At 37.1% G+C, this 22721-nt stretch overlaps 1 protein-coding gene across 6 annotated transcripts; it reads left to right on the top strand.

The window, feature by feature from the left end:
* Nucleotides 1-7448: 7448 nt before the first annotated feature.
* LOC132275485 (2-alkenal reductase (NADP(+)-dependent)-like) lies at nucleotides 7449-22511 on the top strand. Of its 6 annotated transcripts, none has more exons than XM_059777006.1 (6): nucleotides 9445-9873; nucleotides 11172-11358; nucleotides 16217-16394; nucleotides 20905-21071; nucleotides 21516-21598; nucleotides 21964-22511. In XM_059777006.1, exons 2-6 carry the CDS (start codon nucleotides 11347-11349, stop codon nucleotides 22340-22342), a joined length of 819 nt encoding a protein of 272 aa, XP_059632989.1. In that variant the 5' UTR covers nucleotides 9445-9873; nucleotides 11172-11346; the 3' UTR covers nucleotides 22343-22511. The 6 variants fall into 6 exon arrangements, with proteins under 6 accessions (XP_059632986.1, XP_059632991.1, XP_059632989.1 ...); XM_059777004.1 differs by lacking the exons at nucleotides 9445-9873; nucleotides 11172-11358 and adding exons at nucleotides 11662-11910; nucleotides 14342-14579; XM_059777003.1 differs by lacking the exons at nucleotides 9445-9873; nucleotides 11172-11358 and adding an exon at nucleotides 7449-7831.
* The last annotated feature ends 210 nt before the right edge of the window (nucleotides 22512-22721 follow it).

The following is a 22721-nucleotide window of genomic DNA, read 5'->3' as shown; positions in this document are numbered from 1 at the left end:
AATCATTCAAAGAAATAAGGTGTGCTTAGTACCTAGTCAATTAACAATTACAGAGTCAGAGAGAGAAGATGAGTACAAAAAAGATAAAATAAGGATTCTGAGGAGTGAGGACTGCAACTATTAGCCGACCGCCAACAGTGATGCAAACAGCTTGTGACTTTGTATGAAGGTGGAGGAGAAGATGAAGAACAGAGGGTTAGGGCAAAAGGCAACTATGGGCTAAATGTTTTGAGGGTAGGGGGGCCAAGTGTTCTAAAATAATTTTTTATTTTTTATTTTTTTATTTTTTATATGTATACTAATAAAAAAAAAAATAAAAAAAAAATTGGGGGCCAGCCCACCCCTCCCTCCGCCCCTGCTAGGAATGAAGCTCATTTTATGTGTGATAATCATGCAAAAAGTAAATCTCTTACTTTGGCGGGAGGAATAAGAAGATGAAGAAGCAACCTTTCCCTTTTTTCATTAATTATTAATTTGCAGGTTAATAGTAAAAGTAATTTATTTATCTGAGTCACTACTGATACTTTAATTTTTTTTTTATTTTTTTTTCTTTTCAAATTCATTACAAAAGCATTACAGTAATTTTACATTACAAATTAACTGAGAATTGATGGCTATCTTGTTATATGAGACTTTTTTAGAGATTTTTAAGACTAAGGGTTTTTATTTTATTTTTGTGGCTAAAAATATAGTTTAAAATGATTCATTGCAAAAAAATTATAATTGAGGAGATATTTTATAGTTTGATTTTTTTTTCTTCATAAATTCTGTAATACAGCTTGCAACTTTTTCTAGTTTAACATGTTTCAAGTCTATGAAAAACTTAAAAGAAACAGGAACTGAAAAGCACATGTAGACTTGATTTCTCGGAGCTTTCATCAAAATCTAAAGTTGTGAAGGGGGAATTGAATGCCTGCCAATCTAATTTGGATCCTGATCTCACTGACTTCGAGGTGGTGCTTACTCAGAAGTACTACAAACTACTTTACTAACTAATGAGGAAAGCATTATGAAAGAAACGTTAACGCTACTTTTGGTGTGCATGAATAAATGAAATGCAAGTGAAAATAGAATGACCATTCTCATTCTATTGTTTGGTTGTAAATATGAAATGTGTAGGAATGGAATGATAATAACCATTCTAGTGTTTGGTTGGAACAATTTAAAATTTAGAATATAATAAATTTCAAATTTAGTTATCCAAAATATCCCTCTTGGTAACAAATTAATTAAATTAACAAAATGCATTCTTCTATAATTTTTTTAAAATAAATGGTAGGCAGTGGCAGTGGTGACTATGGTGGTGGAGGTGAAAAGCGGTAGTGGTGTAAGTAGTGGTGTCGAAAGGCGGCAGTGGTGGCAGTGGTGGAAGGTGGCAAAGGCGGTGTTGTTGGAAGGCGATAGTGGTGTTGGTGGAAGGCAGTGGCAGTAATGTGGTGGTGGTGGTGGAAAGTAGTGGAGTTGGTGGTGGTGGAAGGTGGTAGTGGTGGTGGAAAGCAGTGAAGGTGGTAGTGGAAAACAGTAGAGGTGGCGATGGTGGTGGTGGAAGGTGGTAATGGTTGTGGTGATGGAAGGTGGTGGAAGGTAGTGACGTTAGTGGTAGTGGAAGACGGTGGAGGTGGTGGTGGTGGTGGTGGTGGAAGGCGGTAGTGGTTGTGGCGGTGGAAGGCGGTGGCGTTTGTGGTGGTGGTGGTGGTGAAAGGTGGCGGCGACAGAAGATAGTAGCAGTGGTGAAAGGCGGTGGTGGTGGTGGAAGGTGGTTACGGTCGAGAAAGGCAATGGCGGTGGTGGAAAGTAGCGGTGGTGAAAGGCGGTGGAAGCTGTAGTGGTGGTTGTGGTGAAAAGCGGTGGCGGTGGTGAAAGGCGGTGGCAGTAGTGGAAGGTAGTGGCGGTGGTGAAAGGTAATGGCGTTGGCGGCGATGGTGGTTGCTTCAAAGAAAAGCGATGTTGATGGTGAAAGGAGGTGGCAGTGGTGGTGGTGAAAAGCGGTGGGCGATGATGAAAGTCGATTATGGTGGTGGTGGTGGTGGTGGTGGAAGGCGGTGGTAGTGGTGGTGATGATGGTGAAAGGCAGAGGTGGTTGTGGTAAAAGGTAGTGGTGGTTTTTGGACTTGGAATATGAAAGTTTTTTGGAAAGTTGATTTTTTAAAAAATTTTAAGAATTGTCATTTTATAGGTTTAGTTGTGGAATTGATTTTCATTCACATGAATGGATTTTCATTCCAATGGAATGATCATTCACACTTTAAATTGCATACTAAACAAAAGAATGGTTAGAATGGATACTCCATTCTATTCTTGGATACCAAACCTTGTATAAGAGTAAAAGTGGTTGTAGTTTGGGATAACAATACTGCTTACTTTTTCAAATATATTGCATAAAGAATCAATAATAAGAAGATTGTCGACATCGTCGCTTTGTTAATTTTTGTCCCACCTTGCCCCAGTGCTCAAAGTACACCTAGTTTTACAACATAATGTAGTCCAAAAATATAGTCTAATTATACCATACACTTTAGTATTACTATTTAAATATTATGCATAAATATAATGTATATATATATATAATTATTATTATAAAATAATAATCTATATATATAATATCTTATAAAATAAAATAATACAAAATAAAAGAACCTGAAAATAAGTCGAGACTAGAATTTGATTCTATATCCTTAAGACAGATTCGCTCTGTTATGGTGCTAACGAATTCAGTGGCGTCTATCTCCCAGGATACAACAACTTTTACTTCTTTCGGTAGTAACACTGCAAACCAAAGAAATAGGCGAACCGGCTCGGTGTAGTACTCTCTGACTCGAACTCAGATTCGGAGTGACTGACTAAACTTGGACTAGGAGTGATTGACTAAGGCTACCCGCAGACACTTATAGAAGAAGAGGAAGGAGAGAATTCAGAATTAGAGAAAATGATTCTGAATTAGAGTGCTTTGGAATAAACCCAAGGGGGGGTTTATTTAGGCCTCATGGTGCCTTTAGGTTTTAATATTTTTCCAATGTGGGACTAATATTATAAACCCATTTAGGCTTATCAAACACTTACTTTGGAGCTAATTTCTCATTCACCTGGAAACGGATTTGAGAAAGTAAATATACAACGTTCATCTCCTTACGGAGAGGAACGCGCTCGTCTATGGATCCGCAAACAATTCTAAGCGGAATCTATTCAAAATTTCATCCAAAGTTTATGTTTTTAATGCCCCTGTTTCCAACAATCCCCCACATGAATGAAAATTTGTGTAAATTGCAAATGAAAAAGATATAGACACTAGAAAAAGTACAATTGGAAAGTAACTGCATCGAGATAGGTAGCTTTTGACCTTGAACCTTCCCTAGTGTATTACTATCGGATTTACTGGCTAACCAGTGAACATGATGTCTTGAACTGTTCAGCCGTTGATGTAAACTAAGACAATAGTAAACACACAGTTCCTTCCCGCACAAATTCGGTTCTCATGGTTGTGTTCATATAGCCCTGAACAACTCCTGGTATTTCATGAGTGCTCTAGAATACTTAGCCATAGAAGTTCTCATAGAAGCGGCCTCACATCACACTCATATAAGTGACTTCTTATTAAGAGTATCCTACTATACCCTACTTGAATTTTCAAGGTATAAGAGTCATTAAAAACATAGCTTATCATACTCATCGTTGTAGGTAACACTGTCTCGTCATAGTAATGGGTTGAAGATTACATCTCCCCAATGCTTCTGGTGAGCCATTCAGAATTTCTGTTATCCCTTTGAACCTAGAACTTGGGTTCCATTAAGATGACTTGTTAGCTTTTGACTTTAATCCCATTCCCCTCGATGAATTATACTCTTGCTCTCTTGTTAAACCTTTTGTAAACGGATCCGCTAAATTATCTTTTGACCTGATATAATTTATTGAAGTTATCTTACTTGAGAGCAATTGTCTAACGATATTATGTCGTCGACGTATATGTCGAGACTTACCGGTATACATATTACTTTGTGCCCTTCCAATTGCTGATTGACTATTGCAATGTGTATATATAGCAGGCACAGGTTTATGCCAATTTGGAATATCTTCTAAGAAATTACGAAGCTACTCAGCTTCTTCACCAGCTTTATCCAATGCAATAAATTCAAATTCCATAGTGGATCTGGCAACACAAGCCTGTTTCAAAAATTTCCAAGATATGGCACCTCCTCCAATAGTAAAGACATAGCCACTGGTGGATCTAGAATCCTTCGTATTTGATATCCAATTAGCATCACTGTAACCTTCGATTAATGCAGGATATCTAGAATAATGTAATCCATAACTTATGGTATATTTTAAATACCTTAGAACCCTGATTATTGTAGTCCAATGGTTCTTTCCTGGATTGCTTATATATCTACTCAATTTATTAACTGAGTATGTTATGTCTCGTCGTGTGCAATTCATCAAATACATTAAGCTTCCTATAATGTGAGAATACTCAAGTTGTGATATGTTAGGACCAGTATTTTTCGATAAATAAATATTTACATCAACATGAGTGTTTATTAAACTACTGTCTTCTTTATTAAATTTTTCTAATATTTTCTCAATATAGTGAGATTGAGATAATACTAGACCATCTGATGTTCTAGAAATCTTGATCCCTAGTATGACATCAGCTATGTCTAAATCTTTCGTATCGAAATTTTTGCTCAACATCTTTTTAGAAGTTTTGATTATAACATCATTACTATCCATTATTAGTATATCATCTACATATAGGCAAACGATGACATATCCATTTTGAGTGTTTTTCACATAAACACATTAATCACACTCATTAATTCTAAAACCATTTGACAACATCACTTTGTCAAATTTTTCATGCCATTGTTTAGGAGCTTGTTTTAATCCATATAAAGATTTTACAAGTTTGCACACATTCTTTTCTTTTCCTGGAACAAGAAAACCTTCAGGTTGTTCCATATAGATTTCCTCCTCTAATTCACCATTCAAGAATGCAGTCATAACATCCATTTGATGTATTTCTAAATTTTACAATGCCGCAATAGGTAGTAACAATCTAATGGATGTTATTCTTGTGACTGGTGAATATGTATCAAAATAATCCAAGCCTTCTTCTTGTCTGTATCCCTTAGTAACAAGCCTAACTTTTTATTTATCTATTGAACCATCAAGCTTCATCTTTCTCTTGAAAATCCACTTATACCCTAAAATTTTAGTACCAGAAGGAAGATCCACTAACTCCCAAGTATGATTTTGCATGATGGATTCAATCTCACTATTTATGACTTCTTTCCATAAAGGAACTTCAGGAGAAGACATAACTTCCTTATACCTTTGTAACTCATTTTCTAATATATATGTCAGAAAATCAGGATCAAATGACTTAGATGTTCTAGCTCTTTTGCTACGTCTAGGTTCTTCCTTATTTTTATCATCTATAGACTCTTGGTCTATATTCTTTTGTATATTGTTATTAGCAATATCATGATTTCTTTTAAGAGGATTTTTACAAGGAAATATATCCTCAAATAAACAAGCATTACTTGACTCAATAATTGTATTGACATAGATGTCAGGAATGCTTGATATATACACAAGGAAACGATATGCACTACTATTCTGTGCATAGCCTATGAAAATATCATCAAATGTTTTTGGTCCTATCTTAACTTTCTTAAGAGTAGGAACCGCAACCTTAGCTAGACACCCCCACACTTTTAAGAATTTATAGGAAGATTTTTGACCTTTCTATAATTCATAAGGTTTCATATTTTTTTCTTTTGAAGTATTTTGTTGAGAACATAATTAGTAGAAAGCAAAGCTTCCCCCCACAAATTCTGGGTTAAACCAGAACTTATCAACATAGAATTCATCATTTCTTTTAAGGTACGGTTTTTGCGTTCAGCAACACCGTTCTGTTGAGGTGAATAAGGAGCGGTAGTTTGGTGAATAATACCATATTCTGAGCAAATGTCAGCGAATGATGTTTCGTATTCACCACCTCTATAACTTCTAAACACTTTTATCTTCTTGCCAAGTTGATTCTTAACCTCATTCTTGTAATGTTTAAACATTTCCAAGGCTTCATCTTTGCTTCTTAACAAGTATATAAAACAGTATCTTGTGCAATCATCAATAAAAGTAATGAAATACTTTTTCTCACCTCTGGTTGGCACAGATTTAAAGTCATAGATATCACTGTGAATTAATGCTAGAATTTCAGTACTTCGCTTTTATAGAATGTTGTCCAATCCATTGAGGATATAGTTCTTACATAGGAAGTCTCTATGTTTCCATGCTTCCATGCATCAACAGCTCCTAATTTTGTAATGTCAGTTTCTCCCTCTTCTAGCACTGGAGCAATTTTAGCTAGGTACTTGCTCAGATTTAAAGTTGTAAGGTAGAACATCATTTTCTGTTGACACCTTTTAAACTCCGGCCCATTAAATTTTTAGAACATTAGGCATAGTAGTATTTGTACTTGCCATTCGTCTGATATTTATTAAATATACAGACTACAGTCAAATTCACAAAATAAAATAACAACAATATTTAAATAATTAAACTATAATATAAGCAGATTCTGTCTTAAGATTGTAGTCCAAAAATATGGTTTAATTATACCATACACTATAGTATTACTATTTAAATATTATGCATAAATATAATGTATATATATATAAATATAATTATTATAAAATAATAATTTATATATATAATATCTTATAAAATAAAATAAAACAAAATAAAAGAACCTCAAGACAGAACAACTTTTACTTCCTTCGATAGTAGGACTGCAAACCAAAGGAATAGGTGAACCAGCTTGGTGTAGTACTCTTCGACTCAAACTCGGACTCGGACTCGGAGTGACTGACTAAACTTGGACTATGAGTAACTGATTAAGGCTCGAACCCAAAGACAAGGGTTCGTACCCACAGACACTTATAGAGAAGAGGAATGAGAGAATTCAGGATTAGAGAAAAGGATTCTGAATTGGAGTGTTTGGAATGCACCCAAAGGGGAGTTTATATAGGCTTCATGGTGCCTTTAGGTTTTAATATTTTTCCGATGTGCCTAATGTTACAAACCCATTTAGGCTTATCAAACACCTTATTTTGGAGTTAATTTTTCATTCACCCGGAAACGGATTCGAAAAAGTAAATAATTTACGATCATTTCCTTGCGGAGAGGAACGCGCTCGTCTATAGATCCACAAATAATTCTTAGCATAATCTATTCAAAATCTCATCCAAAGTTTATGTTTTTAATACTCAGTTTTCAACACATAATTCAATACTGATGAATTTTAGTAATTTTTATTAATTTTTTAAGATCATTTAATATGAGAAATAACTCATCCATGAATTATTTAAGGGACATTTTCTTTTGTTTTTATTTATTTATCTTTTGTTTTTGTTTTTTCTTCTATATTTATCTTTTGTTTACAAGGTCCAAAAGACTCGGACAAATGGTGTGAGTAAAGAATTATCTCCATTCTCATCGGTTTAATCGCCTCCGCTCCTCCTCAAATTCTCTCACCTAGTTGGTGTAGGTTCCCACAATTTCAATAGAATTTGATCTTCAGACGAATCGATCTACGATGGGAGATCACGGAGAGCAAGTGAGCAACAAACAAGTGATATTGAGGGACTACGTGGTGGCTGGTATCCCCAAAGAGTCGGACATGTCGGTGACTACCGGTACCATTCGTCTCAAGGTTCCACAAGGTTCTGATGCGATTTTGGTGAAGAATCTCTACTTGTCCTGCGATCCATACATGCGATCACGCATGAAGAAATTGGAAGGAAGCTACATTGAGTCCTTCAAACCTGGTTCGGTGAGTGTATCAGTCACAATTAACAATATATATATATATATATATATATATATTATTGAATGGGATATTTTATAAAAATAATCAGAAAGTGTATATATATATATATATATTATTGAATGGGATATTTTATAAAAATAATCAGAAAGTACGATTACAATAGGAGTATAAACTCCAATACATGTCAAGAAGTGGACTAAATCCACTTTCCACCAAAACAACTTATCCTTAGAACAAATTAAGCATAACCATAGCAAGAAAAAACCTACAGAACAGATATTCAAATTGAAATCCAAACTGCCCTGCTCCACATGAACCTTCTGGACTTGAAAACCAAGAGAAAGCAATACAAAACCTGCTTCCCCAAACCACAGCAATTCTGTCAACAAGCAATACACAAACCACACAAACTGTCCTCGGCAACCAAAATCTGCTGTCCAACGAGAGAAATCAAACCTGCTATTTGAAACCCTCATAGAATCCCAAACCAGAGAATCCACCTGCTTCTCCACAACTGTGCAATTCTGTGAACAAAATCACAAAAATCTGCAATTTTGTGAACAAAACCACAAGCCTTGAATATCCCCAGCAAAAACTGAACCTGGAAGTTACCATCCTTTCCCTCAAGAGACACCACAAAGATTTCAATCAGATCAAAGGTAACCTTCACTTCCAAGCAAGATGTTAATCTCCAAAAATAATCAAAAAAATCAGCAAAACTAATATTCAGGTATGTGATTACATCCCAAACAACAGCCTGCACCACCTGATTAGTTTGATCTTGGATCCCACTGTGTAACACAGTGTTTCTTACAGACCAAATCTTCCAAATTGTCACTACAAAGAGTCCACTTAAATGCTGGACGTAGTAGATTTTATAACAGTATGCTGATTAAACCAATCCACCACCTGATTCAGAGACAATCACCCATTCACTGTTAACCACCATCCATAAGCAAGTGTGACTTTTCACGCTTCTCGTCGCTCTTTGGCTAAATTGGGTATTCTGAAAAGGAACGGACTGTTCGTTTCCTTTCTCACGTCCGTAGGAAACAACAAAGTAGGAATGTTTGTTGGAGGGTTTTGATTGATTGGGCTACATGGCCGAGGATCATCTAATGATTTCTAGTCTTCAAGGGTAGAGGACTAAACATCCCATTCCATCAAAATAGAGATCCCATACAAAGGCTGACCTATGGATGTGCGAGTACAATTAGGGAGTTTAATTTTCATAGAAGACATAGAGAGTGACTAAAATTAATATGAGATGAAATCATTAAAAGTATAATAGGTGAGTTGGCTTGTATTAGAAAAGAATAGTAAAAGATAATTCACGTGGTTGACCCATTCATTTGAGATATATATATATATTAATATGAGATGAAATCATTAAAAGTATAATAGGTGAGTTGGCTTGTATTAGAAAAGAATAGTAAAAGATAATCATTAAAAGTATAATAGGTGAGTTGGGTTGTATTAGAAAAGAATAGTAAAAGATAATTCATGTGGTTGACCCATTCATTTGAGATATATATATATATATATATATATATATATGTAAATGGTAGGGTTCGGAAAGTGAGAGGGATGGCTTGCACTTGACTGGTAGGGGAAGATGAGCTGAAAGGAATGAGATGGGAGAGAGAGAGAGCAGAAATGAAATAGAAAGGGAATAGAGCCTTTTGGTTTTTATAGGGTTTGACGCGCACCTTTGACCGTTGTCATCCTACGTCGCACGGCATGAGCACGTCACCCCATGTGTCTCTTCTGCTATCATTCCGATCAGGTTGCGAGCATCCCCTTTTGATGAGGATCGCGGGTTATTTGAGCCGCAGAGTGTGTCAAAGGTCCAAGAGCATCAAGCCCACGGTTCCTTAAGGTGCGACTCATGCTCTCAATTTGACGAGCCTCTCACTCTCAATCCTCCATACCTCAATCAACCCATCTTCCCATTTGGAACCATGATGCCATATTTACTGTTATGACACCATGATTACCCGAGTTCCTTAACAGCGCGCGCACGTGGGTGACCCGCAGACCATAATGTCACGGGCCTAGAGATTTGGCGCAGCGGCACGGCCCGTGCGGCACCAAGGCGTTGCTTCAGCTCGCGCAAGCGCCCTGGTCAGCCACCACGACCTGCCCTCCCAAGGATACATGCTGACTGGTTTCGGCCTGCCATGGCCTCGTCAGGGGAACGGCTCCAGCTCCCGACCAGTTTGTGCAGGGATGGCCAACTCCCTTCTTCATAGTCAAGTCCAAGACCAGCGACAAGCACCTCGAACTGAACCGAGTCGACCTGCCTGAACTCTGAAGAGGTACCATCCTGTGCTCCTGCACGCCCCTTCCCTGGAACCATTCCCAGTCAAACTCTGCTCTTTGCCAACCAGCATGCGTGTCTTCCATCCTCCAAGCGTCTTAGGAATCGGATCGTGACATTCTCCCCCACCCAAATCCTGCGACGTCCTCGTCGCAGTGCGGCGCTTCACTACTGCGTCCACTCCCTTCCAAAGTCTGCCTCCATGCGGTATGCTCGCCTTCCCACCATCGCTTCCTTGTGCAGCTCCCTGCACTGCACTCGCCCAATGATAGGCCTCGGACCAAGGGGACGTCCACTCCTCAAGGACGTGACTCTTCTCCGTCATGCCGCCTCCGCGACATCCCGAGCAAGCAATGGCCTTCTGCCGACTTGATGCTCGCCCTTCACCATGGTTTGCATCACCCAAGGACTAAGCACGAACTTTGGTGCGCGCGGCCCTCCGGCCCTTCAATGCGCAACTTCAACGGACGCCTCTTCCTAGGGAGATGGAGGCTCTCCCCCCAACTGCATTGATTCCTCCACATCGACGCAACTTCAATGCACCGTCTTCATTCTCTGACCCCTCCCGGACCGACAAGGGGGCACCCTACCGTGCTTTACCCCAAGTCCTGCTCTGATACCATTTGTCACGGGCCTAGAGATTTGGCGCAGCGGCACGGCCCGTGCGGCACCAAGGCGTTGCTTCAGCTCGCGCAAGCGCCCTGGTCAGCCACCACGACCTGCCCTCCCAAGGATACATGCTGACTGGTTTCGGCCTGCCATGGCCTCGTCAGGGGAACGGCTCCAGCTCCCGACCAGTTTGTGCAGGGATGGCCAACTCCCTTCTTCATAGTCAAGTCCAAGACCAGCGACAAGCACCTCGAACTGAACCGAGTTGACCTGCCTGAACTCTGAAGAGGTACCATCCTGTGCTCCTGCACGCCCCTTCCCTGGAACCATTCCCAGTCAAACTCTGCTCTTTGCCAACCAGCATGCGTGTCTTCCATCCTCCAAGCGTCTTAGGAATCGGATCGTGACAATAAGGTCCCTTTTGGGTTCCATCTTTTCAAGATTAGAAGCAACGTCGTGACAAGCTACTTTCCATCTTGACTCTTGAGGAGCGGAACTAGAAAGGCCTCTCCTGATCCATGCTGCAGGAGGTAACACTAGGTCACGAGCTATAGCATAGGTGATTTGCCTTGAGTGCCATTCAACCTATATGGTTGATCAGGTAAAGCTATTCTCAACTTATCGCCTCGTTATAGCTGCATGATCGGAGCCTAGATTTCTAAAGGAAAATCTTGGAAAAGCCTTAAGAAACTGTTAAAAATCTGATAATAACTCAAAATATATTGATAAAGACTTGGTTACAGTGGATATGTGATGACCAAGTTTTAATTTTTATTTTTTTTTTCCTTTTATATTTATTTTTAATTGCATTTTGTTATGTTGTGGGGCCTAAGTTGACTAGTTGATGAGATATGTATGGATAAGAATGTGTGTGACATGTGTATGTGTGTGTATAGAGAGAGAGAGTGTAAAATAGGCCAAAATCCTCTCATTTCTCCCACTCCACCGACACTCTCTCTTCTCTCTCCCATTCTTTTCTTTTTCATTTTACTTCAACCATTTCTCCACTATTTCACCTCCAACCTTTGAGATTTTGAGCTTGCCATAGAAGGAAAGTTGACGGGGACTACGAGAGGAACAAAACCCCTCAATCAATTTCGGATTTGGAGCACATTTTTCCTTTGGAGTAGCTAGGGTTTACTCTTTGCGTGAGGTAGGGGTGTATTATGCTTATAACCTAGGAGTTCTTGAAATTTTATGACCATTGTGTGAGTTATACATGCACTTGTGTGTGTGGGTTGGATTAGAGAGCTTATATAATGATTAATTGCATGTCCATAATGTTTTATTGAGTTCTTATGTTAATTTTCATATGTAACATATTATTTGTTTCATTTTTTTATATTATTGATGTTTATTAAAATGTTAGATTTTAGTATGTACAATTACTTGTAATTAAAGTGTTTTATATGTTGTGGTTGTTCATGGAATTATCATGTATTTGTTATCTTGTAAGGGTTAACTTTGAAGATGTACATTTCTATAATGACATTTCTACAAAAAAAAAGATGTACATTTCTTACTTATCAAAAAAAAAAAAAGATATACATTTCTATAATGACATTGAACTTTTACATACTTGAAATTTGATATAATAACAACATGAAATCACATGACTTTAAAATACCCAATTTGTTGACATTGCGTCAAAGAGTATGCCATTATAGTGATTTAGACCATAGGACATGGATTGTGTGATTAGTATAATTTATGTGCGCATGTGAAGTGCAATTTGGGCATATCATTGTATATAGATTATTTTGTGGACTTGTTTGTTGATTTTGGGAGATAGTCGGTGGTTGTTACTTTGAAAATGCGAGGGCTTGGCGCTCGCGGGTGAAACATGAGTTTCCCCACTTTATATTGGCCAATTGGTTAGTTTCCGGTGGACTAGTAATCCGAGAATGACTATTTTTATTTAAGCGCATAGCATGGCTATGTGACCGAGTTATACCATTATTTGATTTCGACTTTTATTTTCAAGTTAGCATTTATCTGTTATTGCAACTTGTGGATTTATGTACATTACACTATATTGTTTATGCTTTGTCTTGATGAATGGATTAATATTATTTATGCTAGACTAAGATGATCCTATTTAGGTTTCCCTTGAGACTAGACGTTAGGAAGTATGTTCCTTGTATTGTATGACCATGCCATATTTGTAGAATTTTGAGAAACCTATTTTATATTCATGAGACATTCCCACGGAACAATTCGTTGCTCACCCCATTGATTCTTATATTTTTCAGAAAAGGGCATTGCCCAAGAGGAGGTTCCTCATCCCTAGCTTGATTAGGGCCAAGACAACATTTTTGAGCTATTTGTGATAATTGTGACATCCATTGTGTAGCTTACTTTTGGACTTGTATTTTGACACATGGTGTATTTTGGATATTATAATTGATGACATGCTTGTAATATTCTTTTAGAGGAGGGAAATGACTTAGGAACTCACCCATCTATCTATTGGAGTTCTTATGGAATTTCTTCCCTTATCTTTACTCATGTAATCTCATAACATTGATCCTCATTTCTCACTTTATGGAATGTAATGAGGCCATGGTGGCCATGACTTAAGTGGTGGGATTGAACAATTATTGTTTAAGTTGTGCATATGTGGGTTCATTTGGATAGTCTAATACAAATGGTTAATTAATCATGCTATTATTTATTTTTATGAAACTATTATTATTATTATTATTATTATATGAAACCAAGATCAGTGTATATTGTGTGATTATGTATATACAAGTTAGATTCACATTATTAATGAATCTATGAAATGATTAGGTGACCTTATGATGACATACTTGATTTACTGACATTGTATGTAAACTGATATTGGCTCATTCCATGCGAAGTTTATTTATTACTGGGCATGCTGTTAACTTTAGTGCCAAATATAGGACTTGATGACCAGGTATTATCTGGGCAACCAAAGTAGTAGCTTTAGATAAAAAAGATTCTGGCATTTACATTGTGTTGTCGCCCAGGTTGATGAAATTGTCCACCATGTGTTTTTATTTATTATTATTTTTTTCTGCAAATTAATCCCCACTGTTTTGCCAACTTTCAAATATTATTTTCTTTAAAAATTATTATTAGTATTATTATTATTATTATTATTGTTTATGTGGTGAATGACACCGGTTTTCTCCAATTAATTATTTATATACTCAAGTGAATCTATTTATTTATTTATTTATTTTTATATATTTATTTTCCTTTTCTTTGCGACCCGAGTCATGGGATTCGGGGCGTGACAGGATATAGAGGGTTGTCCCTTTTATAATACTACTATTAATGACCCTTGACTTTTCCTAGAATGACTCTTAGAATTCCCAGACAACATTAATAAGACTTTACCACTTTCCTAAGTAATTCCAAAGCTTAGTGAAACAAGAATGACTCTTTGACTTTTCTTCAAGGCAATTCCCAAGGCACCATTGACTGCCTAGATCTTGACTAAAGTACCCTTAGTCATTTGCATCAGTTTGGATCTCTGTGGATTTAATTCCAAAATTTCCTGGAAATTTGGTGTGAGATAGATTATCCATAATTAATGATGGTTGGTGGGCTAGGTACATACAGCTTGGCTTGGCACTGATGTTGATGGTTGGATGGCGAACTTGCGTGGTGGTTTTGGAATTATTGTGGCCATGTAGATACCATTATTGGAATTGGAGGGTCAAGGTACTTGGTGATTTTGGAATTCTGGTGGCCCTCCAGATCGATTCGATCCTTTCTTTAACGACATACTATGCCCCTTATGAAGCTGTTTTTGGGATCATTGCAGACCTGCTACTGATGCGTACTAGGGTATAATGTCTTGACTTCAAATGTATCAGTATCTAATATTTGGTTCTTTTGGGCCTAGCTTGGAGAAATAAATAAATTATCTTATTTTTGGCATGACAGGAGTCTTCGTGAAACCAGTAGAAACATTAGGCTGTAGTAATATTTGTGCTTGTTTATGATTTATATTCATCTATCACATCTAGCAGATTTAGACTTGTTTGATGACTGTGAATTAGTGTGTTTTAGTAACATGCTGTTTCAGAGGACTCTTGGTTGAACTTTCTAAACTGATCTAGTCAACATTCAACAATCTTAATGCTTAAAATTATTTCATAATAGCTGTTAAGAAGTCAAAATTACATAAATTGTTGAAAATTTGAGAAGTATACAATTTTGTGACAAAGTTCTCATATTACTATGTGTTGGGAATTGTGTATCAAATTCCTTTTTTAACTAGGTTTCTATTTTAGAGTTGTATTTTATTAGGCAATTTCTTGTTAGACAAGTATTGGTCTCTAAGGAATTGTAATCTTTGTCCAGCAAAGAATTGGGTTTGGAACTCTATAAATAGGTACCCAAGTTATGGGTTGAGACTTGTGAGATTGAGACAGATGTAGTCTCATGCGGAAGTTGATTAGGTAGAGATGGTTTATTGGTTGGTAGAGTAGGAAAAACACCGGTGGCATTGGTCGTGAGAAGACAGGTTTGTGGAGTGGTATTCACACCCATTCCATCCCCTCTCTCTCATCTCTTTGCTGATCTGACTCCTTATCTCAGCTCCTCGAAGTCTCTCCCTCTCTCTCTCGTCCTCATCATCATCTCTCTAATATGTCTCGATCGCTCTCTCTTCTTATTCGGATCGTGTGAGACAAGCCAAAGAATGGTTGCTATAACGATCCGAGATTGTCGAAGACAAATCTGATCGGTGGCCGGCAACCTTTTGCCCCTCTATTGAGTTTTGTATGTATATTTATATACAAATTCCTCTATAACATTTAGATTTATTCTGTGAACTAGCCCGAGCTGAGCTTGAGCTCATCTGAGCACCAACCAGCCGATCTCGAACATCTCTATGACTAAGGTGACCTGAGCCGATCTCAAACACCTTTGTGACTAAGGCGACCTGAGTCGGAACAACCTAAAGCTCGGCTCAGTTCATTTGCAGCTCTTGGAGTGGTGCATGGTGAAAAGACATGTATGCGGTGTTGGTACTCTACTCTTGTTGGGCATCTAAGAAATTTATTAATAAAAGAGGATCAGGAACTTCTTCTTTTTCTTTTCTTGAGCATGGTGAGTAGAGGGGTATTAATGGGCATCTTTATAGCTTTACTAGCACAGATTTCACTGAAATAGCCAACCTTTCTGTGTTCTCCTCATACTTCTGTTTTTCCAACTTTGACTTTTAAACTAATGTGAAAATTTATCATTCCAAATTCAACCTTTCTTTTACTTGAATGCCCTTTCTGAATCCAAATCAGCTACTTCAAGCCACTAACTGGCAAAAGATAAGACCATTGGGTATTAAAGGAAAAATTAATAGAATATTTTAGACATTTGACTCAACTCACATGTCCGAATTTTATTTTACTTGATTTCTGATAATCTTTTTGAGAAATCACAAGCTTGCTTTAGTGATATTTTCAGTTAATGTCATGCAGCCTATAACTGGATATGGAGTCGCTAAAGTTTTGGATTCTGGCCACCCGAACTTCAAGAAAGGTGACTTGATTTGGGGAAAAACTGGATGGGAAGAGTATAGTCTCATTACATCTAACGATATTCTGTTTAAAATTCAACATACAGAGGTGCCTCTTTCCTACTACACTGGAATCCTTGGTAAGTTTGTTTAATTTGCTCATTTCAATCCCTGGAAACTGCCATATGTAATTCTCTTTTTGTTTTATTCTCTACTTTTTCTTTTTCTTCTTCTTTTTATTATTTATTTTTATTTTGCGTGGAGGGGATTGTTAATAGATGAAAGCATAACTGGAGTGTTGTAATTTTTAACACAATTACCAAGTGGTAAATGGAGTATAACTATGTGCAAAATAACCTCTTATTAAAGAGGAAAACATGCATGGTGGGTGCAAAGAAGCTTTCGCTCCTTCACGTTTATCATCCAAGTGATATTCGAAGTATGGTTCGCTTAGCCAATTTAGCGGGATCTTGTTCTCGAGGAATGGGCCAGACCAGGTCATTTCTAGGTTAATTTGCTCCTTCGCTTTTATCATCCATTGAATTAGCACTTCAATAAGTAAGAAGCAAGGAAGGAAAAAGAGAGCAGTGAGGCTTATTTTCTAAAACACTCTCTCTCTCTTTTTTTTTTAAATTTTAAAATTACCTCTTCTTGTACGCTCAACAAAATGATGCAATCCTTAACAAGCATAATAATAATAAAATAAATAAAAAGGGTGAATTACTCTTAACTAACGTTGAAATTTTTCTTTATTTATTACCTATTGCTTAGACATTTTGAAATATAACTCTGACACCTTTGTTAGAGTTGAGTAGTTGCCTTTGTTAACGGTGGAAGTGATTTTACAACTGTACCCGTTTTTATTACAAGTAAAGCATGACACATGGAAAGACAATTTTGCCCTTGATATATCTCACCAAATCTTCCTCAAGAGTAGACCTTGTTGCCACCTGGATTAATGTATATATTATATGCATTTTACATATTATGATGTATACATTACATGGAAAATTATTTTTACACCACCAATATATCCTCTGTGTTTTGGTTGCTCGAGATTTTTAATCTTCGAATCGTTGTGATCAATTGCATGTATACACACAACATACACATGCCCTCTGAGTTTTGGTTGCCGATCGAGCATTTTTTTTTCAGGGATTTGAGAGCAAAGAGGAGGGTAGAGAGAGTGAGGGTCTATAAATACATCATACACACACACACATATATACAATCAATCACTCTCCTCTTCATATATATACATACAACATATATAGTAAGTAACACTCAATCATTCTTCTTTTTATCCATATCCATCGGACCATCACCCAGTGCTTTGAGATCCCTTACATTCATCTCTTGCACAGTCCTCTGAGTTTCACCCTCATGACTCCCCTCGAAGTTCTACAATTACTTGTTTTAACCTCCACTGACACCTCTAAACCCTACTCTAATTGAACACTCTCAGATTCAGAGCTTCATTGTTCATCCTCTAAAGCCGTAGATTTTGTCACAATGGCAAGATCGAAGACACTATCGTGAGACCTTGTGCAAAGAACGGAAGTCAAAATCGGAAGAATATACTCTGTTGTTATATGTGAATGACAACAAAGAGTGGTGGAGAGAGAGGTGGTGGTGGGGAGGGGGATAGTGGTGGTGGAGGGAGAGGTGGTAGTGGAGAGAGAAATAGTGAGTATTGGAAGTCTGTAACCTAATACATATGCTTATCTATGTAATATGTATATAATATATACATTGATGTTAAATGGGTAATAATTGTATAAAATTTGTGATTAATTTCAATTATATGCTAATATATTGATAAATATTTAGGAGTAATTTTAATATAATGGGTCAAACTATAATTTTATAAAAAATATTGTATTTGCTGAATTTTTAGAAGGAATACTAATATGGTTAATATGATTATTGTTCACATTATAATTTGAATATATATTGTGTTGAAAGAGAGAGAGACAGAGAGAGAGAATATATGAAAATGTATATATTATTGAGTGAGTAATACAATAATACAATGGTATTTATTGAGGAGAAGCTACAGGAGTAGGTGAGTGGAGAACAAGTAAACCCTATACATGGTGATGATATATATGGTAATGAGGGGTAGGTGAAGGCGGCTACAGAATACAGAAAACCCTAGTATACAATTTAATCTTACTGTACACGTTTGACAGCTCATACAATACTGTACAACATATTTCATATGATAATAAGTTTAATAATTGATTAATATTTATATTATGGTTTTTAGTTGCACATGAGGGCATTTATGGCATTAATTGATTAATATTTATGTGTAAGGTTAAAATTGTACTTAGAAAAAAATAAGGCTTATTTAGTCGTTTGGCAATATGAAGGGTAGTTTTGGCAATTTAATTTTTCAAATTACCTGACTTCAGTCAACTAAGGCAGGAAAGGTCGGGGTAAGGTCAACCAAACCTTAGGGGAGATTGACCAACTTTTTCCACAAGTTTAAGCCTTAAAGTAAGTGTGCGTACAAGAATTCTCTCTTCTTTTATAATAGAAAGTTTTATCATACAATTCTCTCTTCTTTTATAATAGAAGTTTTCTCATACAATGAACACTCTTCTCCTCCTTTCTGCACTTTCTATATTTATACATCCTATTTCTTGCCTTAATTTTTCTTTCTTGTCTACCACGCTTGGGAATCTTGGGCCTCCACTCTCCTGGGCTGGCTCAAGTCGCCTTTTTATGGTCGTTTGTAGGCTTTGGATGCCCTGTTCGGGTTGACCCGCCCTTGGTTTGGATCTCTTTCTGTGACTCGTGTCGCTTCTTGGGTGGTACAGTTGTCAATGTCTTATAAGAGCCCATTTCTGCCTCTTCGATAATAAACCCAAACCTCAGATGTTGTTAGAGTAATTCAACCCCCCCACCCCCCAACCAAAAAAAAAAAAAAAACACACTTAAAGGTGGGACAATTATTCCAATTGACTAGTTTTAAAGACATGACTCACTAGGTATTTCTTAGGGTCAAAATTTTGACTTTCAGACTGTTAGGTCTAAGTCAATTGACACTGGTTTAATTTTATTTGTCATTTTAAGTTTTTGGAGTTAAAAGTATTATGTAATTTACAGAATTCGTTTCAGCAGGCTTGGTAGGTCAATTTTGATCATGTCATTAAGATTTTAATGCATATGATGCTAACAAGACAGGCCACATCAAGAATTTCACATGGAGCAAATTTTGGACCTCATGCGATAAAGTTTTTCAGTTATATTTGGGTCTTTATTTATGTTATTTAAGTTGGTAGGATAGTAGTTGGGTTTATCATTATCTAATTAGTTCTTGAAGTTGAGTAATTTGGTAATTTTGAGATTTGATGGAATTGCACTATAGTAGTTGTACATGGGTCTTATTCTGGATCAAGTCAAGTCATTGAATCTTTATATGGAGTTTTTTTTGTTGTTCTAGAGTAATTGTAGTGGTTAAGTTTTCCTGTTTCTTAATGCATGTTTGTAGTAAGAGTGTGAAAATTTTAGCTGCCTTTAGATATACTCTTTACAATTCACCAGAATTGATGAGAATTTGAGATTGTGTATGTGGATGCAGCTTTACCTTTGGAAGGGGTGAAGCTAGAGAGACTCTAGATAAGATTCCTAGATCTTCTATTCTTCTCTTCTTTTTAATTTCCTTTGTTTAGTTTTATTCTCGATTACCGTTTATAAACCTAGCATCTACTCTTTGCCCCTAGTTTGGCTCAAAATACTTGTTGCATGGAGTTTCCAGCACCCTTCCTAAAAAATTTGCAATATAGTACTCCAGAAACCAATTAAACTTCAATCCTATTTTTGTTTCCAAACCTAATACCTTTCTTCCACCCTTTGAAATATGTGCCACCATAATATCGGTCCTAGAAGACTACAATTACTTTACAGCACTGCTGTATATAAACTTTGCTGTCATAATCTGTAGGAGAGTTTTTATTCAGACTTGTTTTTTCATCGGCAAATTGGTTTTGTGGGGCTCGGAAAGATTTAAATGCCTTTCGTTTCTCATTCCTTCCCCCTCCCTTCTTATCAAAGAAGTGTGTCTCCATTTCTTCCCTTTCCCTCTGCACCTTTCCCTCCCTCGGTGCTATGTCCTACAAAACAGAACATACGTCCTCAAGAATGTTGAGGATCATCTTCAATGGGATCTACCTATTCACCTCCAGTCTGCATTCCTATATCTGCCAGCCCAATTTTTCCTTTTAACCATTGTTCATGCAAGTCCTGTGTACCACTTCTCTTTAGGCATTTTTCATAAGGCTATCAGGCAGTTCTCTGAAAGCAAGATAAATTATTGACCTTAGATCAGTTAGCTAGTCTGATTTTATGGTCAAGTCAAATCATTGCTTCATTTACTGTTTGGGTCTTGCCATTATATCTCACTTGGATGGATAATGAGGTCTCTTTTTTGAGATTCTGCATAGTCATACCATTTCTGTTAATAGTAGTTCAAACTATCATCAAAGCTAGGGGAGAAAAAATCAAACCATGAAAGATCATATATTCAGTAAGTTCCAAAAATTTCCGTTATCTAGGTTTCTTTGAGATGATGTTCGATGCTCCTCCCCCCTTCTGCAAGGTCTGATGCTCTTCATCTGGTTGCTTTGCATATCTGCTTTGTAGGTATGCCTGGTATGACTGCTTATGCTGGTTTTTATGAAGTGTGTTCCCCTAAAAAAGGAGAGTACGTCTTCATTTCAGCTGCATCTGGAGCAGTTGGTCAGCTTGTTGGGCAGTTTGCTAAGTTGTTAGGCTGCTATGTTGTTGGAAGTGCTGGAACTAAAGAAAAGGTAGTGGTTTTAACATGGTCATTAGTTCAATTGATTTCAAAATTGCCGCTTAGCTGCTGAATTGAATGTTGTAATTGCTCAATCTATATTCACTTTGATGGTATGCTATTCTTTTCGTTTTTTCTAAAAAAAATCCCAGTCACATTCTGCCAACCATGTTGATTTCAAACACTGCTAATGGTGCCGCTGTTTGCTCAGTTGTCCACCTTAAACACTTGTTTTTCTTGAACATAACTATTGGAAGCATAGTGGTGAGCTGAATCCTGATATTCCACGAGTGTGCACATGCATAAATATTATATGTTATCTGTCATGCTGGTTGCCAACTGCAAATGTATTATTTTTCTGAACAACTATGCTAGGTGGACCAGAATCAATATCATAATTAACTAACTTCTCCATTTCTGTTTGCTTTTGTTTCTTTTACAATTGCTCCTACATAAGGTTGATCTGTTGAAGAACAAATTTGGATTTGATGAGGCTTTCAACTACAAAGAAGAGCAAAACCTTGATGTGACTTTGAAAAGGTCAGTTTTCATTTTAATTTTCAAGAAACCTGTAATAGCACAATGAAGTTTTAGTCCTGATTTCATCCCTGGATAAAATGGCCATTATTTGGAAAAAAAATTCAAGAGGATGTGCCCTGTAAGCTGTTACATAAAGCACAGAATCTGATAGATGACTCTAGTGTACCTGTATCAAAATATCGGTGGCCCCGTAATGTGGCTTAATTGGCATTTTTACACTTGTTCTGAGTGCTATTTTACTTGCCTTGTTAACAAAAGCCATTTTACATAGAAAGCCGCATATGTGGGATTGTTTTTTTTCTTTCTTGGTTTTTCTGAGAAAGCCGTGTTTGATATCTACGTGTACTTACTAATTTGTTTGCCAGATACTTCCCTGATGGCATCGATATATACTTTGAGAATGTTGGGGGAAATATGCTTGATGCAGTACTCCTCAACATGAGACTCCATGGTCGCATTGCTGTGTGTGGAATGATCTCACAGTACAGCCTTGAGCAACCTGAAGGCGTACACAACTTGTCCTGTCTCATCACAAAACGACTCCGTATGGAAGGATTCCTGGTTATTGAATACTACCACCTCTATCCAAAGTTTCTGGACATGGTTCTATCTTCCATAAAAGAAGGAAGGATTGTATACGTGGAAGACATAGCTGAAGGACTAGAGAGTGCTCCAGCAGCTCTTGTTGGGCTCTTCTCTGGCCACAATGTTGGTAAACAGGTGGTAGTTGTTGCTCGGGAATGATGAACGTTATGTTATTTACTTCTTTCATGGTACTCTTTTGCCATAGAAGGCGAGCAAATTTAAAGATAAGCTCGACGGCTAATCAATAAAAGTTTTGAAGGGGGAATCTTATATTTCAATGAATATGCACTTGTTTTGTAATATTTACATGCACTTTTTTTGTCCTTAATGCGGATTGTGATCTAATATGGTTATGCGACGGAGGTTATAGGGTCCTGGTGTCTTCTTGTGCTACTATTAAAACAATGGGGAAGAACTGACGATGGGTTGACTAAGTAATGTTGAAAGTATTTAAGTGGAATTGCTTTTCTTGGGATAAGAGATCCCAATATTTCTTACCAAAATTAGATGGACCGAGATCCTTGGGGAAGGAAAAGGC

The sequence above is a fragment of the Cornus florida genome, unplaced genomic scaffold, assembly GCF_030987335.1.
Source record: "Cornus florida cultivar Cherokee Brave unplaced genomic scaffold, ASM3098733v1 CherokeeBrave_3.0.0_Hap2_Chr09, whole genome shotgun sequence".
Lineage (NCBI taxonomy): Eukaryota > Viridiplantae > Streptophyta > Magnoliopsida > Cornales > Cornaceae > Cornus > Cornus florida.
This window is presented reverse-complemented; position numbering and strand designations above follow the sequence as displayed.

Coding starts and splice junctions, on each gene's coding strand:
- LOC132275485 (XM_059777003.1), top strand. CDS start 7,595: ATGGGAGATCACGGAGAGCAAGTGAGCAACAAACAAGTGATATTGAGG. Junction 7,832..16,216: donor AGTCCTTCAAACCTGGTTCG/GTGAGTGTATCA, acceptor AATGTCATGCAG/CCTATAACTGGATATGGAGT. Junction 21,599..21,963: donor CTTGATGTGACTTTGAAAAG/GTCAGTTTTCAT, acceptor TTTGTTTGCCAG/ATACTTCCCTGATGGCATCG.